Raw genomic sequence first — 18,335 nt, 5'->3', positions numbered from 1 at the left:
CAGCCGCTTCATACCTAATTTAACATGTGCCCATCTCCGCGGTGTGCGGGCGCGCGTGCGTGTGTGTGCCCGCGTGTACGGACCGAGAGGAACGTCAGGCTGTCAGGAAGGGTCGGCTCAAGCCACCCGCGCAGTCATGCGACAGATCCCTAGCCTGCCCCTCCCCCGCCCCATCACGGTCACAGCCCGGCAACCGTGCCAGCTATGCCGCTGCCTTTACCAGGCTTGTCTTCTTAAGACTTGGAAACCACAGGTGGCACAGTTGCCAAGGAACTAGGTATTCCTCAGTATGGGGTCCACAGTGCCCCCTGCTGGAGGTGATGCTGTCTTATTGTATGAGAGGCAAAACCGGAGACAAGGGAGGGGCGTTCATGAAGGCAGCGAGATCAGCTGAGGTGTGCCGTGGGTGGCCGCCTGACCAGGCGAGCACACATCAGGGGATGGGGGGGAACTTTCGTTTGCCGCACAGCGACTTCCTGTCCACAGAGCCTCACGCCTTGAGCTTCCTGGGTCCAACGCAGCTCTCCTGGATAAGCGGTTATAGAGAAGATGGGTGGATGTTTGCCATCACGATTTATCCTAAGCAACCTATAAATAAGAGCAGTGCTGGAAGCATGTGAAATGGGGGGGTGGGACGTGAGCACAGGGAGGTTTCCTGCAGGGCGTGTGTGTGTGTGTGTGCAGGCGAGTGGGTATACCTATCCTTATGGGGACACAATGTCCCCATAACGTGATAAATATCCGTTTATACTCTATTTTATAAAAATCGGTGCCTGCTATGAAAAAACTAAAAATCTAAAAACTATTGTATTTTTGGATACTTATGGTTATGGTTAGGGCTGGGTAGGGATTAAGGCTGTCATAGTTAGTGTTAGTATTTTTCCCATAGAAAAGAATGAGCGGTCCCCATAAGGATGTTTACTCGACATGTGCGTGTGTGTCTGTGTGTGTGTGTGTGTGTGTAGGTTTGTGTCTTTGTGTGTGTGTGTGTCAAATACAGCATTGTAAGCACATCCTCTGTTTTGAGATCTTAGGGGCTGTGATCCTTTACCCGGCCATGAGAGGCTGAATGGGCCGTGATCCTCTATCTGCCTGTTTATGCTGCGATCCACCTTCAGAAAAGGCTCTCTGTCATATTCACCCCTTACTGTGATCTTCACTATTAATCAGGTGGATCCCTGGTGAGGAAGGTAGGGGTGTGCTGGGATGGGCAGGTGCAGAACTGGGTGTGGGGGGTGGGGGACTGTGACAGGTTGTATAGGTTCCAGACCCAAGGGGGTCCCTGATGTCATATTTCTGATTGGTGAAGCTGATTCAGTTATTCCAGGCATGCCCAGCAGGGGGCGAAGGTGAAGCGGTGCCGCACCCTGGGTTCTTAGCAGGGATGGGGGACGATGACTGGCAGAGTGGTTACTCTTCATTTATTATTTAGCATTTGCCGGGCTCTCTTCGCTCTCCTCTGTCATGTTAATTTCTGCTTTTATTTAACGTATTGTCAGAATGCGGCGGCGTCCGGAGCGTGATCGATGTGCGATCGTTTTATAGCTGGGGATGTTTTCGGTTTGGAGGATCCGGAAAGAGACTGGAAGTAGAAGTGAATAGGCTGGTGCAGTGAAGGGGACACAGACTACCGTCTGGGGACACAGACTACCGTCTGGCGGCCTAGTGGACGGCCCGCGGCTCTGGGTCCTTCCTCCCGCACCCTTACTTGACATTTGCATTGCTGTCCATCATTGGTATGCCAGTTTGATGGGCGTCTCCATGGCGACGTGACATTCATACGTGGTAACATGTCAAACGGCATATTCGGTGTGTTTGTGCGCGCGTGTGTGTGTGTGTGTGTGTGTGTGCGTGTGTGTGTGCGGCGGCCAGCCCCATGCCACGGTGTGAAGAGCTGCTGACGCTCCCGGGCTCAACTGGCACGGTTCCCATGGAGACGGGGGCCAAATCTCCTCGCCGTTTAATTCCCTAACGAGCCGACGGGTAAACGAGGGGCATTAACAAGCGAAACCTGGGTGAGGAACCTTGTCCACGAGTCTGGGAGCCGGGAGCAGCGCACAGGCGGCTCCCCCTTCTGGTCTTCTCCAGAAATCACACTAATATCGCCATCGACAACAACAACAATAACGTTTATGGCATCTTCTCAAGCCTCCCCCATCCCCTCTGAGAAGAGGTTTGCAAACACAGGAAGATGAGAAGAGGCCACAAGGAGTTTTTAAATAAATTTTGAACGATTGGGAGGGAAATAAACATAGCAAACTCATATTCCCGTTAATTTGCCTGCCGTCGGCTAGGTGTGAGAAACGTCTTTTTAGGGACAGTAATGGCGAATTATCTCAGGCTCACAACACAAGACCCTCTGGAGGGTGGGGGGTCATAGGGGGGCATGGAGAAGAGAGGCACTCATGCTTGAAATAAATTGAATTCATCTCGGGCGACGTTTAAAGCGGCTCAGAGACGGATCCGGGCGAAGATGGCGATCTTGGTCTCTGAAAATGAGCGGACTTGAAAGGAAGTTTTCATCCTATGGCGATTCCTGAAAATAATGGTCAGCGGGAGGGGGGTGGACTCGGTTCCAGGCCCTCTCACCGGCGAGATTAATCTCTGACGAGGGTGCAATTAATCCACAGACAGGGGGCGATGGAGTAGCATTAATGATGCAGGCCCTTTTACCGCGGTATTTCGAAAAAAAAACCCATCGACGGAGCCGTTTCTCAGCCCCCTCCCTCGCGTCCGCCCCGCTCGCTCTCGCCGCCTCGCCCGTCCTGTCGCTGCTGTGTGTAAACATCCCCCCTCGCCGGGGGCCCCAACTGCCAAAGCGCGAGGCTGCCCTTCGACCGCCAGTCCCAGCCCGCGCTGACGCTGCCGCCTTCCGGAAGCATCGCTCATTTAGACACCGCTCGTTTGTCACGCGTCCCCCCCCCCCCGTTTCCCTCCAGCGTTCCCTGACCCGCCTCGCTGGCCTCCGTCTGTAAGGATGCCGTGTGGATGTTTAATGAATCCATTAAAGGATGAGGAATGTATTTTCTGTGTGGGTAGCAGAATGTGTCCCTGTGTGTACTAAGCAGGCCTACATCGCTATTTCCTCTCATTCTGTCCTCGTCCCCTAACAAATCCCCTCCTTTTTGAGAACCCGTTCTCCCTCCGTTTCTCCACGGAGATTCCGACAGGCCCGGTGCGGTTAGGAACGCGTGACATTCTCCGGCAAACATTCGGGGCCGCGTGGGCGGCCTGTACACCGAGAGCAATCCGACGGGGGTGTGGGATGTAAATAAAGAAGCCTCCAGGTGTCACTTTGCGAAGATGGCGGATGCCTGTGATTATCGCGAACACGTCTCGTCCGATGTCATGCATTATCCGAAACGCGGCGAGCGGGGACGTGGGGTCGTAATCGCCGAAGCGCCGGCGGTCTGCGGGATGCCGGATATTCATTCCTCGTTATTTCGGTTATTTTGTCCACCTCTTTATTTACGCCCCCCCCCCAATGCCATGGTGGTGGCCTGACACTGAGGCGTCGTTATGGGGAAGCCACTGTCTGTGGTGGCGGTGGGGGAGAGGTTAGGGCTAGGTGTTCCTGCTTAACGCTGTCGCTTGGTGTGAGTTTAAGACAGTAGTTCAGTTCAATTTAGTTTATTTCTATATAGCGCCTTTCACAACACAAATGAGGCTGGAGTAGTAAAAGCAGGGTGTAAATTGGTCATAGTCAAGATCCATCAGCAAGCCAGGGGGTCTCTGGCTGTGTGTAAAGCAGGAGATGAAGATCACACACACACCCACACACACACACACACACACACACACATACATGCACACACACACACAGACGCACATACACGGACACACACACATACATGCACACACACACACACACACAGACACACACAGACACACACACATACATGCACACACACAGACACACACACACATGCACACACACACAAACACACACATACATGCACACATACACACACACACACACACACAGTACTAAAAAAATACAGTACTAGTAAAAAGATTGGACAGACCTACCCATAAAAAGCTTTGTTTGTATTATACTCTACATTTTAGAATAATTATAAAGACATCAAAACTACAAAATGACATATATGGAATTATACACTGACCAAAAACTTAAATTATTAAACAAAAAAAAAAGTGGGGGGGCAGCTCTGTGGGTTGGGACTCAGAAGGTTGCTGGTTCAAATCCCAAGGCTGGCAGAGTGATGCCACCTTTGAGCCCTTCAGCAAGGCCTTTAACCGCAACAGCCCCAGGGACTGGCTGACCCTACTGTCTCCTCTACACCAGTTTCATGAGGTGGCCTCCTGGGATGCTTTTCCAGCTGTCCTGAAGGAGCTCCCACATGGCCTCATTTCCTTCATGCTGCAGTCCAGGGGTGTCAAACTGCAGTCCTGGGGGGCCGGAGCCCTACAGTATGTAGCTTAGTTCTTCCCCTGTTCCACCACAAATGCTTCAGCTGAAGAGCTGTGTGGTAATTAGCACAAGGAGTTGAATCGAGGGAGACCCAAAAATGTGCAGGGCTCTGGCCCCCCCAGGAGTGGAGTTTGACACCCGTGCACCTTAACTCAAGCCCAAACCTTAACCATAAGTAACCATACAAAATAAGCATAAAAAAGTCTTTTGGCATTTTTTAGTTTTTTGACTGCAGCCGCACATTTTTATGAAATTGAGTTTCCCCTTGGAACTGAAAAAATGGTCAAAATAACAGGTTTTTATCACATTGTGAAATATATACATGAGCACACAGACACATGCTACACTACACTGGTGTACCCTTTATGCTTACGGCAGGCTTTAACCTCCCCCAGCTGAGAGTACCCCCCCCCCCCAAAGAGTTCTGCCAAGCAGCTTGGGGCCCCCCTGTTTGCCCCTGTTCGTAGCTCGAGGTCACGCCCACCTCTCGCCAGTGGCCTCTCCACGTCGCCCCCTTGTGCTTATTGGCTGCTTTGCGGGGACACACAGGAGTGACTGTTACTGGTTATTACTGTGGTTAATGGTCTATAACATGTTAATTCCCACTTACGGCTGATCGGATTTCCGCCTTATCTGGATCTCGGATGTTCAATCAATAATGCAAAGGAGGGTAATCATTTATTTCCGGAAGGCATCATTCATTTGCTTTTCTTTTTTTCCATAAAAAAAAATACAAATATGTCACGGACCGGTCAGACATCAGGGATAGGGGTGTGCCGACAGATCGATCGGTGGTTTTCTAAGTTGAACCGTTTATTCAGATGCGATCAGAATGTACAAATGTGAGGGGTCGTTAAAAAATTGAAAGGCTCTGGTTTATTTTTGGAAATGAGCCAACCTTTCCGTAAAACCCCTGGAATTGCACAGCCCAGGAGTGGCTTGTGTGGCTGACAGACCGGCTGAGGGGTGGCATCAGTAAATACTGGGGTGAGTTTGTGGGTTGGGGGCAGGTATAGAGGGCATGATGACTCACAGATCCCCGCCCCTCCTTCACTGCAGGTGACCACACTGGTGAACACCAGCAACAAAGGTCCCTCCAGCAAGAAGAAAGGGCGCTCCAAGAAGGCCCATGTGCTGGCTGTATCCGTGGAGCAGGCCACGCAGAACTTCCTGGAGAAGGGGGAGCAGATCGCCAAAGACAGCCAGGACCTGAAGGACGAGCTGATCGCCGCCGTGGAGGACGTACGCAAGCAAGGTGAGCTCTGCAGCCCGCTCGCCCTACGCCTTCAGTAATGTGACCATCCATGGGGCTCGAGCTCCGCCCCCGGCTGACGTGTCACCCTCCCATGCTCCGCCCCCGGCTGACGTGTCACCCTCCCGTGTCGCCGTACTAATTCCAGGCGCAAAGAAACAATGAGCTACCTTACTAGCTAGCTAACGATCGTTAGCATCTACATGATAAAAACACGGTACTTTCACCACGGCCCTCTTTAGTAAGCAGGGAGTGTCTTATATGTGAAAACATATTCATCTTCCCGATTCAGAGGTCCGCTCACGTTCTCCTATGTCCTGGCCTGACCCGGAACCTTTTCATTTGAATCCAGAACCCTTAATTGCCGAACTGGGTCAGCTATCAGTCTCGGGCAGCTCTAATAACTATGTGATGGGGGGTTTGGTGGGGGGTGGTTCAATTATTAATGAAGCTGGAGAGACCAGCTCGGGAAATGTGCTGGCTTGCAGCTTTGGAGGAGCACTGGGGCCCCTCCCCCGGGCACAGCGGTGGGCAGATGGTGTGAATCTGGGCCGGTCTGTACTGTAGGAAGCTGTGAGGCGCTCAGGACTGGCGGACGCAGCTTGGCGTGGGCGTCGAGGTCCGCTCCATTATTGGGTAGCCGCTGCGTGTTAATAGGTGTGTTAGCGGAGTGTGGTGTATGTGGTTAGATTTGTTTAATTAAATGAGGTGGTCATTTCATGCTGCGTGGTCTGTGGGCTCACAAAATCAGGACAATCTGTTGACTACATTATCATACGTTAGTTGCCAGTATTTGGTTCCTTTTGATAATCTTCCTATTGGTGGGAATTAAATTTTTTTCCTCCCCTTTAGATATTTCCCATGATTCCCCTGGCCTTCCCGGTTTCTCAGAATCGTCCCCCAGGTGTGGTTGGATCTGTCACCAGGCACCCGGCACACCGCAGTCCCTGTGACTTGGTCCATGACCCGTTGAAGGTCTAGCCCACTCTGTTGGCGATTCCCCTCTTCCTGGGATCAATGGGAAGCTGCGGCTGGAATGATGGATGGGAAAGCGGCGGGTGGCTGGAGGCGGGGTGCCCCCCCGCAGCCATTAGTGCTGACGCGCGAATCCGCTAAAATCCCCCCATCCCCCCCCCCCCCGGTCTCTCCAGCACTGCTGAACTCAGGTTCTTGTCATTATCGATGTTTAGTGAGTCATGCGAGATTAACCTGCTCATTGTCCAGAAAAAAAAACACAGCTAATGCTGAAGCAGCTGGAGTGGGGTGGTGCCTCGTGTGTGTGTGTGTGGGGGGGGGGGGGTCCACAAGGGGGAGGGGGTGTGCAAGGGGGGATGGTGGTCTGCAAGAGGAGAGGAGAGGAGCTGCCTTTTCATCACCCCGGGGGATATGATTCTCCTTTAGAGGCACACGGGAGCTAGAGAGCAAAGGGGTGGGGGTGGGGGTGGGGGTGGCTTTCCACTTCAACCAGCATGTGTGCTGACCCCAGGGATGACGAGTAAGTGCAGAGATCCGTCAATCCGGTAGTGTTTGGGGCAGCGTGTGCTAGTCACATGGTCACACCCGTGCTACAGCTCACCCTGGTGGAGCTGCAGGGATTACATCATTGTTACCGTGATGGGCGGTGAAACGTTGAGGGTCATCAAACAGCCCAAAGGGTAGTCATAGGTCCTACCAAACCAAAGGGACCAGTTGCTATTGTTTTGTGGAACACATTCAATGGGCTCATGTGACAGAGACTTCATATTAATGATTAACGTTCATTAAACGAAAAATTCCCAGAATTAGCTCCTAGCTTGTCCCAGTGCAGGGGTTGATGCCAGAGTTGTGCTTTTGCTGTATCTCTCTCTCTCTCTTTCTCTCTCTCCCTCTCTCTCTCTCTCTCTCCCTCTCTCTCTCTCTCTCTGCCTCGGCCTGATTTATATTCTGTCAAATTTACTGAATGATCAGCCTGGTAAGCACAAGGGAGAGGACTTAGCCGTTGCCGGCGGTGATGGCATTTTCCCTCCACTGTCGGTGGACGGCGAGAGGGAGCACGCTCTCCGGGTTGGACTAGCATTGGGCTTAACCGCGCGAGCTCCGGCTGTTGCCACAACCTGGGCTGCTTCCTGAGCTGGGATGTCCCTGTGTGTGAGCAGGCAGCTGGTGACCCCATTCGGGGTAGACAGGCAAACGTCAAACTGACATGATTAAAAGCCAGTGAGACTCGCTAAAAAAGTGAAAACTACTGCTACCCTCAGCCCAAGCAAAATCTCGTTCGAAGGTTCAATGGCTGGTGCCCTTTGGGAGTGAAAAAGAGTCACTTGCCCTCTCCTCTGGTCATACAGAGGGCAGGGCCATTGTGTGGCAGCTGTGCGGAGCGTCTTGAAGCTGGGGGCGGGCTTACCTCTTCCTGCCCCCGCATCTTTAAAAAGATGCCAGAGTGAGCCTCTCTGTATGGGGTAACCTGGTGACAAGCCAGCCTTTGTACAGTGGAGGTTAAAGATGGTATATAAAAAAAATGGCCTGCAGAGGACCTGACAGAAAGATGCCTTTGTTTCTCCCAGTGCATCATGGGTAGCGTCCAACTGGATCCATAGGACTGCAACAAACAAACCAACTTAATAAGGAAAAAATGAAATAACGGCCCTGTCTTGTCATGGCACACTTTGGTCTTGTTTGGCGCTTGGTTCTGACAGCGGTGGGCCGGCCCGGCTCTCGGGTCCATACGTGTGGCGTTCTGAGTCATTAGAGATGACAGTATCGCGTCACCGCTTCTGGGGGGTGGACAGCAGCACTCAGAGCTGGTCCTCTTTTTCATGTTTGATTTGCTGTTATCCAGAGCCGGATCTTGCATGCTGGCACGTGGCAACTGACCTGGAATCAGCTCCCTCTCTGAAATCACTGAACCGTCGGAGCGTATCTATGTCGCGCCGTGTCCCGAGGACCGCGGGCCGTGAACAGGCCTGACAGATGGAGCGTGCAGAGGCTGAAGTGCTGTTAAGCCGGGTCAGAATGGCACCACCTACTGGAACTGTGAGAAACGGCGGCTTTAGCTTAGCGTCGCTCAGGCACTGTGGCACTGTTTAATCGTGAACGTGGTTAACCCCCGTCCCCTTTCCACAGGTGACACCATGCGTGTGGCGTCCTCGGAGTTTGCCGACGATCCCTGCTCCTCGGTGAAGCGTGGCACCATGGTGCGGGCCGCCCGTGCCCTCCTGTCCGCCGTCACGCGCCTGCTCATCCTCGCCGACATGGCCGACGTCATGAGGCTGCTGGCCCACCTGAAGATCGTACGTTCCTCCCGCTCGCCGGGTATCCATACTAAATCGCGCCACAGTGGGGAATTCCGGCCGAGAGCTGGCACCATTGTCCAGGGGACTCACCAGATGGTCCCAGCTAGAATGAACTAGTCTACATTGTGATTGAACTGCGCACATACACTGGTTCTACTGTCCAAGAACCTCTTTGATCCCAGTTGAATCTTTCTGCTGGAATTTCCATCTCTGTCGTACTGTGTCCTGCCTGTCTGTCATTCTGGTCACATTATCTACTTGTGAAATTATTGATTTATTAATATTTACTGTATTTGTATAAGTGTTATGGCAGACTACATTTATGCCCTCTATTTTCTGTCAGTCACCCATATCTGTACCCTGATATGATATGATATGATATGATATGATATGACCATACACCAGGTAGTTGGCTGTTTGTGACTCTATGAGACTGATAACTGCTGTTGAATCCTTTTCCCCAAACCAGGAGAGGTAGTCCCCATAGAGTAGGGGTGGGGAAGCTGATCCATTGATAGCCGGTGTGGGTGTGGGTTTTTGGGATCTCTCCATCAGCCAGTAATAAAACAGTGGTTCTCAACTCCAATCCTGGGCACTGTCTGTTATTGGCTGATTGAGAGGTCATCCTGAAAACTCGCACCCACACCAAACGGAGGCTGGCAGAAGCAGGAAAGTGTGAAACCCAGTTGCTTGTGGACTGGGTCCAGTCATAGCTTTATGACTGAAACCGGTCTTGATCCTTAGTGACTGGTTACAGCAGTACAATGAATGGAACGGGCCGTCCTAGAACAGAAATGTTGCCCCGGTTACCGTCTGGTTTGGGTTTGTGTTGCTATGAAACCTGCTGGATCGGGCCTGGCGTCCGAGTGGGGCCTGCGCGGTGCATTAGTAATTTAGCACAGACATAGTAGCACTTTTCTGTTGGGATGCTTTGATTAGCTTAGTTCCCGATTCCCAGGCTGGAGAGTTTGTTGAGGTCAACTTTGTGGTAGTTCTAGCAGCACAAGTGGATGAAGGTTTTTCTACCAGTGATGGATTGGTATTTTTGCTGTGTCTATCGGTCAATGACTGGCTCTCCAGTTAACACCCTTTGTGCCAATTCCAATAACGGACATGCTGACCTTTGACCCCCACCAGAAGCACAGTTTTCCTGCCACTTGTGCAGGGGGTAGCGCACCTCCATTAGGCCAATTGTCCGTGCAGAAGATTGTCTCAAATTGATGCTTGTCACAGAGCTGCTGTGCCTCCTGCTCTTGGCTACCCGAGTGGCTGTCTGCCCCCGCAGGTGATGGGGGGCCATTACAGTCAGAGGACGCCTACTCCTCAGCTTCAGGACCCCGCTGTCCTCCTCTGACAGCATCTCTTCTCTGACCTCCACAGCTGCTGGATGTAGCTATGACTCTCTCTCTCTCTCTCGCTGCCAGAAGAAGCCCATTTGCACATGTATATCACTTAGAGAAAAAGACTCGGGATTAAGGCTGAGGTCGGTACTTCTCATGGTGCTGAAGAGGGCTGTGGGGGATCACTGAATTCTACGAAGAGAACATTTTCAGTTCAGATGCACGGACAGCCTGCTGATCCCATATATTGCATGTGGGCTGAGGATGGCACCATGGGGAACGCCTCGCCAAAATAAATCATGTTCTAGTTTTTTCCAGCTCCTCCTCTTACTAATTTAATTACTCTTATTTAATCCGTCATTGCTGAAGTATAGATTATTCCAAACCGTGAGCAGTTTTCCAAAGGACTCCTCGGACGTCTGTGGCTCATTGTGCTGTTGCCGTGACGACAGTAGCACGAGAGGGAGGGCGAAAAATGCTGTGCTGTTTGTTTTCCTCCTGCTACTCATTTGACTGCTTCATAAATTCTTGGGGCTGCATCTGCCCACTCTCCATGGACATGTGGTCTTGAGCTTCTGTGAAAGATGACCACTTCCGAAGAGACCTCATCCCACTGGGGCAGCTCCCTCTGCTTCAGAGCTGAGCTTCGTGAAGCAGGAGGCATTGAGGTCATTCTCTTGTTGTATCCAGCGCCCGGTTTGTTGCTTCTCAGGACCCCATTTAAAAAGTCACTTCAGCCCCAATCCCCCGCCCACCCAATGCAGTGACTCTTTGTGGCTAGCTGGGGGTCTCCAAACCTCAGGGGTCCCATGTAGACACATGGTTTGAGTGATGGTGAACACTGCCGCTGTTTATATCTCTGTGTGTTTGGGCAGGTAGAAGAGGCCCTGGAGGCGGTCAAGAGCGCCACCAATGAGCAGGACCTGGCGAACCGCTTCAAGGAGTTCGGGAGAGAGATGGTGAAGCTGAACTACGTGGCGGCTCGCCGCCAGCAGGTGAGGGGGTGGGCTCTGACTAGGCATTGTTCCCCTCCCGCCATCCAGACTGTGCCAATTGCGAAGATATTTCAAAACAAAACACATGCTCCCTGGACTTTAATTTGAATGTGTTGCCTGTGATTTTCTCTGCACCAAATGTAAATTATTATAACGGCCCCATTTTTCAGCGCTCGTTAGCTGTGCATGCTGCAGTGAGCTCGCCGCCGCACCTAAACAAACCCCAGGCACTTTGAGGCTTCCCATCATCTGCTCAGATAGACACAATGGGCAGTGAAGCGGCGTCCAGCTGCGGCACTTTGCGGTTGGAGCTTTTATGCAATTACAAGCATTTTTTTTTTCCCAGGAGTCTTATTCACTTGCCTTCCCTGCAGTGGGTGTGATAATTACCTTTAGCTGTTACCATATTGGCAGAGGCGGTCTTTTGATATTCACTTGTTTAATGTTAAGCAAGTATGTTTGAGTGTCGTACAGTTTGACTGATTGAAGCTAAACGCCTCCCTCTTTTCTCTGCCCCCCCCCCCCCCCCCACCCCACCATCCCCCACCCCAGGAGCTGAAGGACCCCCAGTGCCGTGACGAGATGGCGGCAGCCCGTGGGGCCCTGAAGAAGAATGCCACCATGTTGTACACGGCGTCGCAGGCCTTCCTGCGGCACCCCGACGTGGCCGCCACCCGCGCCAACCGCGACTACGTCTTCAAGCAGGTGCAGGAAGCTTTGGGGGGCGTGGCTGGGGCAGCGCAGGCCGCCTCCCCCACTGACGAGAAGCATGGCCACACCGGGATCGGGGAGCTGGCGGCCGCCCTCAACGAATTCGACGTGAGTGTCCCCTGTGAAGTGACACCTCCTTACCCTCCCCACCAGTCACTCCCGTCTGTTTCCCATGCCCCCTGTAGCGCATCCGTTCCCAGCTACGCTCAGCTGCTAAACAGAGCTGCCAGTGTCGTGAGTTCACTGCCCTGTGGTTCTCCGAATTCCTTACAGCTGCGCTCAGTGGCTACCATCCTGCCTGCTGGCTGCATGGGTGCTGCTCACTACGTGCAATTTCAGCATCCAATCACAGCAGGAGTGGGCAGGACCCACCCGTATTGAGAGGATCTGATTGGACAGTAATTGTCATGTACAGAGTATGTGATTAGCCATGAGACCACATTCAACATAATGGATTAGGCAGAGCACTTCATGTTTACAGCATGCGATTGGATAGTAATATTCATGCTGAACCGATTTTATTGGACAGATCTCATCCCGATTGTTACAGCTTTTGTGTAGACAGCTACTAAATTACATACAGAGGAAACAAAAGATTGGCTTTGTATCGTTGTGTAAACTGATACTGTGTTCTATTGGCATGAAACATGGAAAAGTGAAATTATTTATATTCTCTGTGAAAATCCTCAATCAGAAGAGAGCAGACGGGGAAACACATCAAAAGCTTGCCAGTGTTCAAGTTAAATGGCTGAAATGCACCAATAGTGACATCTAGTGGCTATTAGTAGAAACACAAGCAATCCATATTTCATCAATGGGAGCCAGAGGGAAATCTTCATGTTCTCTAGACAGTGTAGGAATGGTCTGTTGAACTCAACTTTATGAAAGATACACGCTTGACCTGAATTGTTTACTACCAATTGCCTGGAGGATTTGACTACTATGCAGTGTTATTTTTCCAAAAATTAATAATTAAATTTCTTTGGACTTTCGATTTGCCACAGGAGTTTCAAGGCCTTAGATGTGAGATTTTTTATTATTATTTGGAAACTGGTGTGATAAATACGATGTATAAAAAAACAGAAAACAGAATCTGCTGTCTTAATGGTCGTGGAGCCCAAACGGTTTCCTGAGTGATGCTGCTCCAGGGAACATTTAATACATCTGAACTTCTGGCACAAAACTAACACCAGCATGAAGAGCCATCAGAAGTGTGTAGATCATGTGGGACCTTTAATGTGCCCTTATCCTCTAGGGGTTCCCTTCAGCGCTTGTGTTCAATTGCCCAACACTTTTTCGATTGTGTTTTAGGTTCCACTGACATTTCATTTATGCCGCTTATGTTATTATCCAGGCCCCAGTGCATGCTGGGATTGTTATACATTATTGAACACGAAGAGTGTATTAGACATAGATGGATCTGTATCTGACAAGGATAAAACTGCATCAGAAACAGGCAAAACTATATTGGACATGGGGAAGAACTGCACTAAAGGGTACTTGCTCAGGGTATTGATCAGGAAATAAATCTGTCGTGATCCTCTTGTGTGATTCATGAAAGTAAATGTCTGCAGAATCTGAAATCAAGCTTGTCTTGGTACGTTTGCTTCTGCTCCGCATCATAACGCTGTACAAAAGTGGGAGCTCTTAAAAAGCTGGCTTTCTCTGGATTTGATGGACTGGAAGCTGTTCGGGTTGGTTGTTGACCAGGAAGACGGTGCTGCTTTCTATGGAGCCCAGACTTTTTCAGAGGTCAGGGTGGGAGTGCTCTGGCCAAGATGCTTCCTCACTCTGGAGTTAGGGAGGGTCTTAGTCCGAGTCGGCTGAGCCGCGAACCGCGGGCGCTGACCTTTCCTGCAGACCTGATAACACCTTGTGATGGCGATGTCTCCTTAAAACCTCTAAAAAGGCAATTATTCCAGTTACATTGAGGTTTTCTTTGGATTCTCATGCTGGTTTGGACACTTTCATCTCTGTCTAACTCGGTGGCTTTATCATTGATCTCTAAGGGATAAAACAGCAGAAAAATTTCTATGATTCCATGCAGCCAATCAAGTGTCCACTGCTAATATCTACGCAGGAGTGACCTCTAGTGGGGAAAGAGGGAATTACAAACGGATGCCTCTGGTGGATAATATTTCCCAGCTCAGCTCAGCTAAAAATGTCTTTTGTGCTCAGCTGCTCGGTTTCTTATTTTTTTTCTGGCAAATCTTGGCTCTGGAAAATCGCGAGCTGCTACTACATAACAAAAGTGACAGATAATTTAATCTTGGGAGTAAGGCAGCGTTAAATGAGCTGAAGCAGACCTCCTCTGCCAGCGCAGCTTTGACAGACAGGGATGTGTGCTGGGATGTGATTCCCACCATGGAGCGCCATTCAAAATCCCATGTGGGGCCGACGGCTGGCAAGTCGATGGGCTGGAACTGACTGGGTCTGTCCGTCTCTATAATGGGGAGAGGGCGGCGCGGTGTGGTATTTTGGGTGACCCACAGTAGCCTCGGAAACTGGCTGTGCCGTACAGGTGGTATCGGGGAGGGCAAGTGGGTGGTGACACCACAAGCGAGGGTCACATGCCCGACAATTAAGGCTTTTTCTCTGATTTCTCTTGATTGACTAAGTAGCCAAAACTCGCAAACGAAAACGGCATCATATTGTATTAAAACTAATATGATTGTGGCAAGAAAAATTCTTCCAAAAAATATGCTACCATTTTATGAGTCTTCCTGAAGCTTAAGTGATTTGTTCCACGTTTGTATGTTAAGATTAGATTAAGAATGACCCGATCAGAGCCTGTTCGTTTTTTATCGTGATCACCGATGAAGCTGATGGAGCGTGGGATGGGGGTCTTCCTCCCAGGAAGGAAGAGGGGTTCGGCTGTATGATGCTCTGACCCCTCCCCCCTTCCCAGGCAGCCTGGCCCATCATGCCCTTCAATCCGGAATGTTCTCACGTCCTCACCAGAAGTAACCCAGAGGGGCTTCCGGAACATTCATGAATATGTTTTTTTATTATTTAGCTTCTTGATGGGGGCTTCTGTGCCGAGCAAAGGGAAGAGTTTCGTCAGTCTCTGATTAGTTTTACCTGCCCTCCTTCCCCTTGCCCCTGGTTGGTATTCTTTGTGTCGGAATTGTATTGTGTTCTGTTGATATCGGCTGATATTTCCAGCGTTAAAAATGCTGTTTCCCTCACTTCCTGCTGGCGGTTATTTTTGGGCTGCCCCCTGGAAGTCGACGATTGGAATTTTCAGTCTCAGACCTGTTACGACTGTCATAAATAACAGAAATTTTGTGTGCAACCGGCTTTGTGTTATAGGCTCTCTGAATTGCGTTCCATATGCGAGACTGTGGTTACTAGTCTATGCACCTATAGGTGAGTGGGCGCATTCAATTTGAATTCAGCTTGATCTCTTTGGGTGCAAGTTAAATAAAGACTTAACAAAGAGAAAAACATACGCGCAAGCGAATACGCTCATTCATTTATTGGAAGTATATCAAATGACGGAGGGATTTTGGCAGTAAGCCATCTTCGGCGTCTAACCACTGTAATGATTGCTTAGTGGCGAAACGCGTCTGTAAAAACCAAACAGCCTAAATTAATTAATCCTTAACTTGGGACATGAAATTCAAGCGCTAGAGGAGAGAATGAATCGCTGCAAACAGAAATCTCATCTACCTCTTATTCACCCTCTGTGAATTCGATACCAAGCTGGCAGGATATTCACAGGCGTAGAATCGGGTAGGATATCACTGCAGTTTTACTTAAATTAAGGTGTGCTTGACTTCTAAAGATGTTCAGTACTGTGCTGTACATGGCATGGATAGAACGAAAGAGACCTAAAGTGGCAGTAATTTAACATCGAAATAACAAATATAATTTCAAAGTAATTAACTGGTGGTTCTGCATTCATTGCCCCGCGCAATTGTGCGACCGAACTCCATGTGCTTAGGAAGGACACACGCACTTCACGTGTTTCACCGAAGAAATTAGGCTGAAGACCTTCATTTAAACAGATTTGCATGTGGGCCGCCTGTGTCATCTTCCCCAACATATCCATAAACATAACTTGGAAGCGATGTAGCGCTCGAGCCACACCGAGCCGCAGCGCACTGTCGAAATCACTGAAACTCATGCTAATGGATTTTATAATTGCCAGATAGTCTATATGAAGGGGAAAAAGAGTCAAATATTCTTATTGAACAGCCAATTCCGATTTGATTCTCAAAATTCTGAGTCTGGTACAGCCCTAGGCAGTTGGGTTGCCATCCCTCCCATGTTAATCAGGAAAAGTTTTCAGCAAATATTAAGCAGAGACCTGTGTCCAGGCCTGGGGATTCTCTCCATTGATAACTCACCTTAAGTGCCCCCCTCACAGCCCCCACCTCGGCGTTGCAGTGCCTCTCTGTGTAAGACAATCTGCTTGCGGGGACCCTCGCATCTAGGGCTGGGCATAGTTCAAACATTTTCGATATCAATATGTTTTAAAATGAATTTCAACAAAAACAAGAATACGTGAAACATTACAGCGCTAATCTTTTATTTGAACAAGTCGTTTCGTTAGTTATTGGTTAGTTACTATGGACACAATCGTGATCATTATGGGACACAGCCGGTGTTCTAGCCCTGATTTTACTTATACAACTCACAACATGTTTATAATTCATAAATAAATCTGTCCAGCAGATCGATCGTTCATTTTCCACAGAATAAAAAACGATGTAACGTTATCCCACAAATCATTTCGTTTCACCGCCGGCACCGGCTGGAGACACAGGCAAAAGGTATTCAGTTGAATTGAGGTACAAAAATATTTCCATCAACTTGTCTTTTTTCTGCATTTTCGCGTAAATTCCATTATAGCGCCGGTGCTTGCGATGAAGCAATCAGCAAGTTTATTGCTGCAAATGCCTCCACAGTACTCTGAGGAAGTGAATCAGACTGAGTTCCGATGATCTCGTTCACACACACACACACACACACACACACACACACACACACACACATGCATACACATACACACCAATTCCCACTGTCTGCGGATGTCTCATGTGATATACGTCGATGTGGTCAGCCACTATATGGGGGGGGGGGTATAAATGAGAGACGTATGTGCAAGTCACTTGGGTGCCTAATTATAAAATTTAGTCGCAAAGCCTCCAAAAATGACAGCCTGGAATCCTGTGGAGCCTTGATTTCTTAGGCATTTTTTACACGACAAACAAAAATGATAACGTACACACACGCGAACCAGTTCACAAGTTGTCTCCGGGCACAAGTTTTTCTTCCGGCCTCAGTGATGTGTCCCTGAAATGTTACGTTAGGCAGCCAATTATCAGAGACTTTAGATCTTTACACAAGTGTGATGCAGGCTTATTAGCTCACAGGCGCTGAGATTTGGGTATCGGAATTTGGCAGCAAAAGGAAATAATCGTAATTTTACGATCCTCGATAGGATTGGAGCATTTCGGTCGGTACCACAAAAGTACCAAAGTTAGGTACCCAGCCCTACTCGTGTCTCTGCTGCAGGGTCCCTCATTCTCTGCTGCGGGGATCCTCGTGTCTCTGCTGCGGGGGGATCCTCGTGTCTCTGCTGCGGGGATCCTCGTGTCTTTGCTGGTCCCAGCAGCAAATAGAAAAAAATCTGTGGGTGTGACTAGTAAGAATAACGGGTTAGGGCAGTGCTAGAATCCTGCACCTTTCACAGATTTCCCTGCTCAAACACATCTAAATCAGCTAATTGCCAGGTTTAGCAGGTGTGTTTGAGCAGGGATATCTACAAACTATGCTGGATTCTGGCCCCCCAGAACCAGAATTGGGGAATCATTATTTTAGGGATTTGAGGTCAAGGAAGCAAATACTGTATGAGGAATTTAGATCTACAGTGTCTTTGTGTGTGTGTATTGGGGTGGGGAGTGGTAGGATATCTTTCCCAAGATGGTGCTGGTGAATTCGGGTGCGTTTAGAAGTATGTGTAACCCTATTGGATAAGATGGATGGATTGATGGATGACGGCGGATCGATAGCTAAATGTCCTATATACAAAAGTGTGTCTCACAGAGTGTCCCTTGTGGTGCCTGGAATTTGACCCCAAGCTCTCTGTAAGCCTCTACTGCATCAGTAGGTTAGGAAGATGGATGGATGGATGGATGGATAGGGGCCAGTCCCAGGGGCAGAGCTGTGTATGGATATATTGGTCTATGTGTAACAGCTGCTGGAAATTTTGGCGAAAATGTTGTCTGCAGTGATGGGCTCCATGCTTCCATAAACAGATAAAAACAGACGCTAACCCCTCTTCCCTCTCTATATCACAGGATGATTGACCACCATTCCCAGTTT

At 49.6% G+C, this 18,335-nt stretch overlaps 1 protein-coding gene across 6 annotated transcripts in view; it reads left to right on the top strand.

Annotated features, from left to right (window-relative positions):
- The window catches only part of ctnna2 (catenin (cadherin-associated protein), alpha 2), a 239,838-nt gene that overhangs the window by 39,794 nt on the left and 181,709 nt on the right, over positions 1 to 18,335 (top strand). For all 6 annotated transcript variants that reach the window (XM_023799332.2, XM_023799334.2, XM_023799335.2 and 3 more), the window contains exons 3-6: positions 5,492 to 5,687; positions 8,787 to 8,953; positions 11,172 to 11,291; positions 11,844 to 12,110. In XM_023799332.2, the coding sequence (XP_023655100.1) occupies positions 5,492 to 5,687; positions 8,787 to 8,953; positions 11,172 to 11,291; positions 11,844 to 12,110 (750 nt within the window). The remainder of the gene's footprint in view (positions 1 to 5,491; positions 5,688 to 8,786; positions 8,954 to 11,171; positions 11,292 to 11,843; positions 12,111 to 18,335) is intronic.

This window comes from Paramormyrops kingsleyae, chromosome 25, assembly GCF_048594095.1.
Source record: "Paramormyrops kingsleyae isolate MSU_618 chromosome 25, PKINGS_0.4, whole genome shotgun sequence".
Classification (NCBI taxonomy): domain Eukaryota; kingdom Metazoa; phylum Chordata; class Actinopteri; order Osteoglossiformes; family Mormyridae; genus Paramormyrops; species Paramormyrops kingsleyae.
Note: the sequence above shows the minus strand (reverse complement) of the source record. Positions and strands in the feature narration are given on the sequence as shown.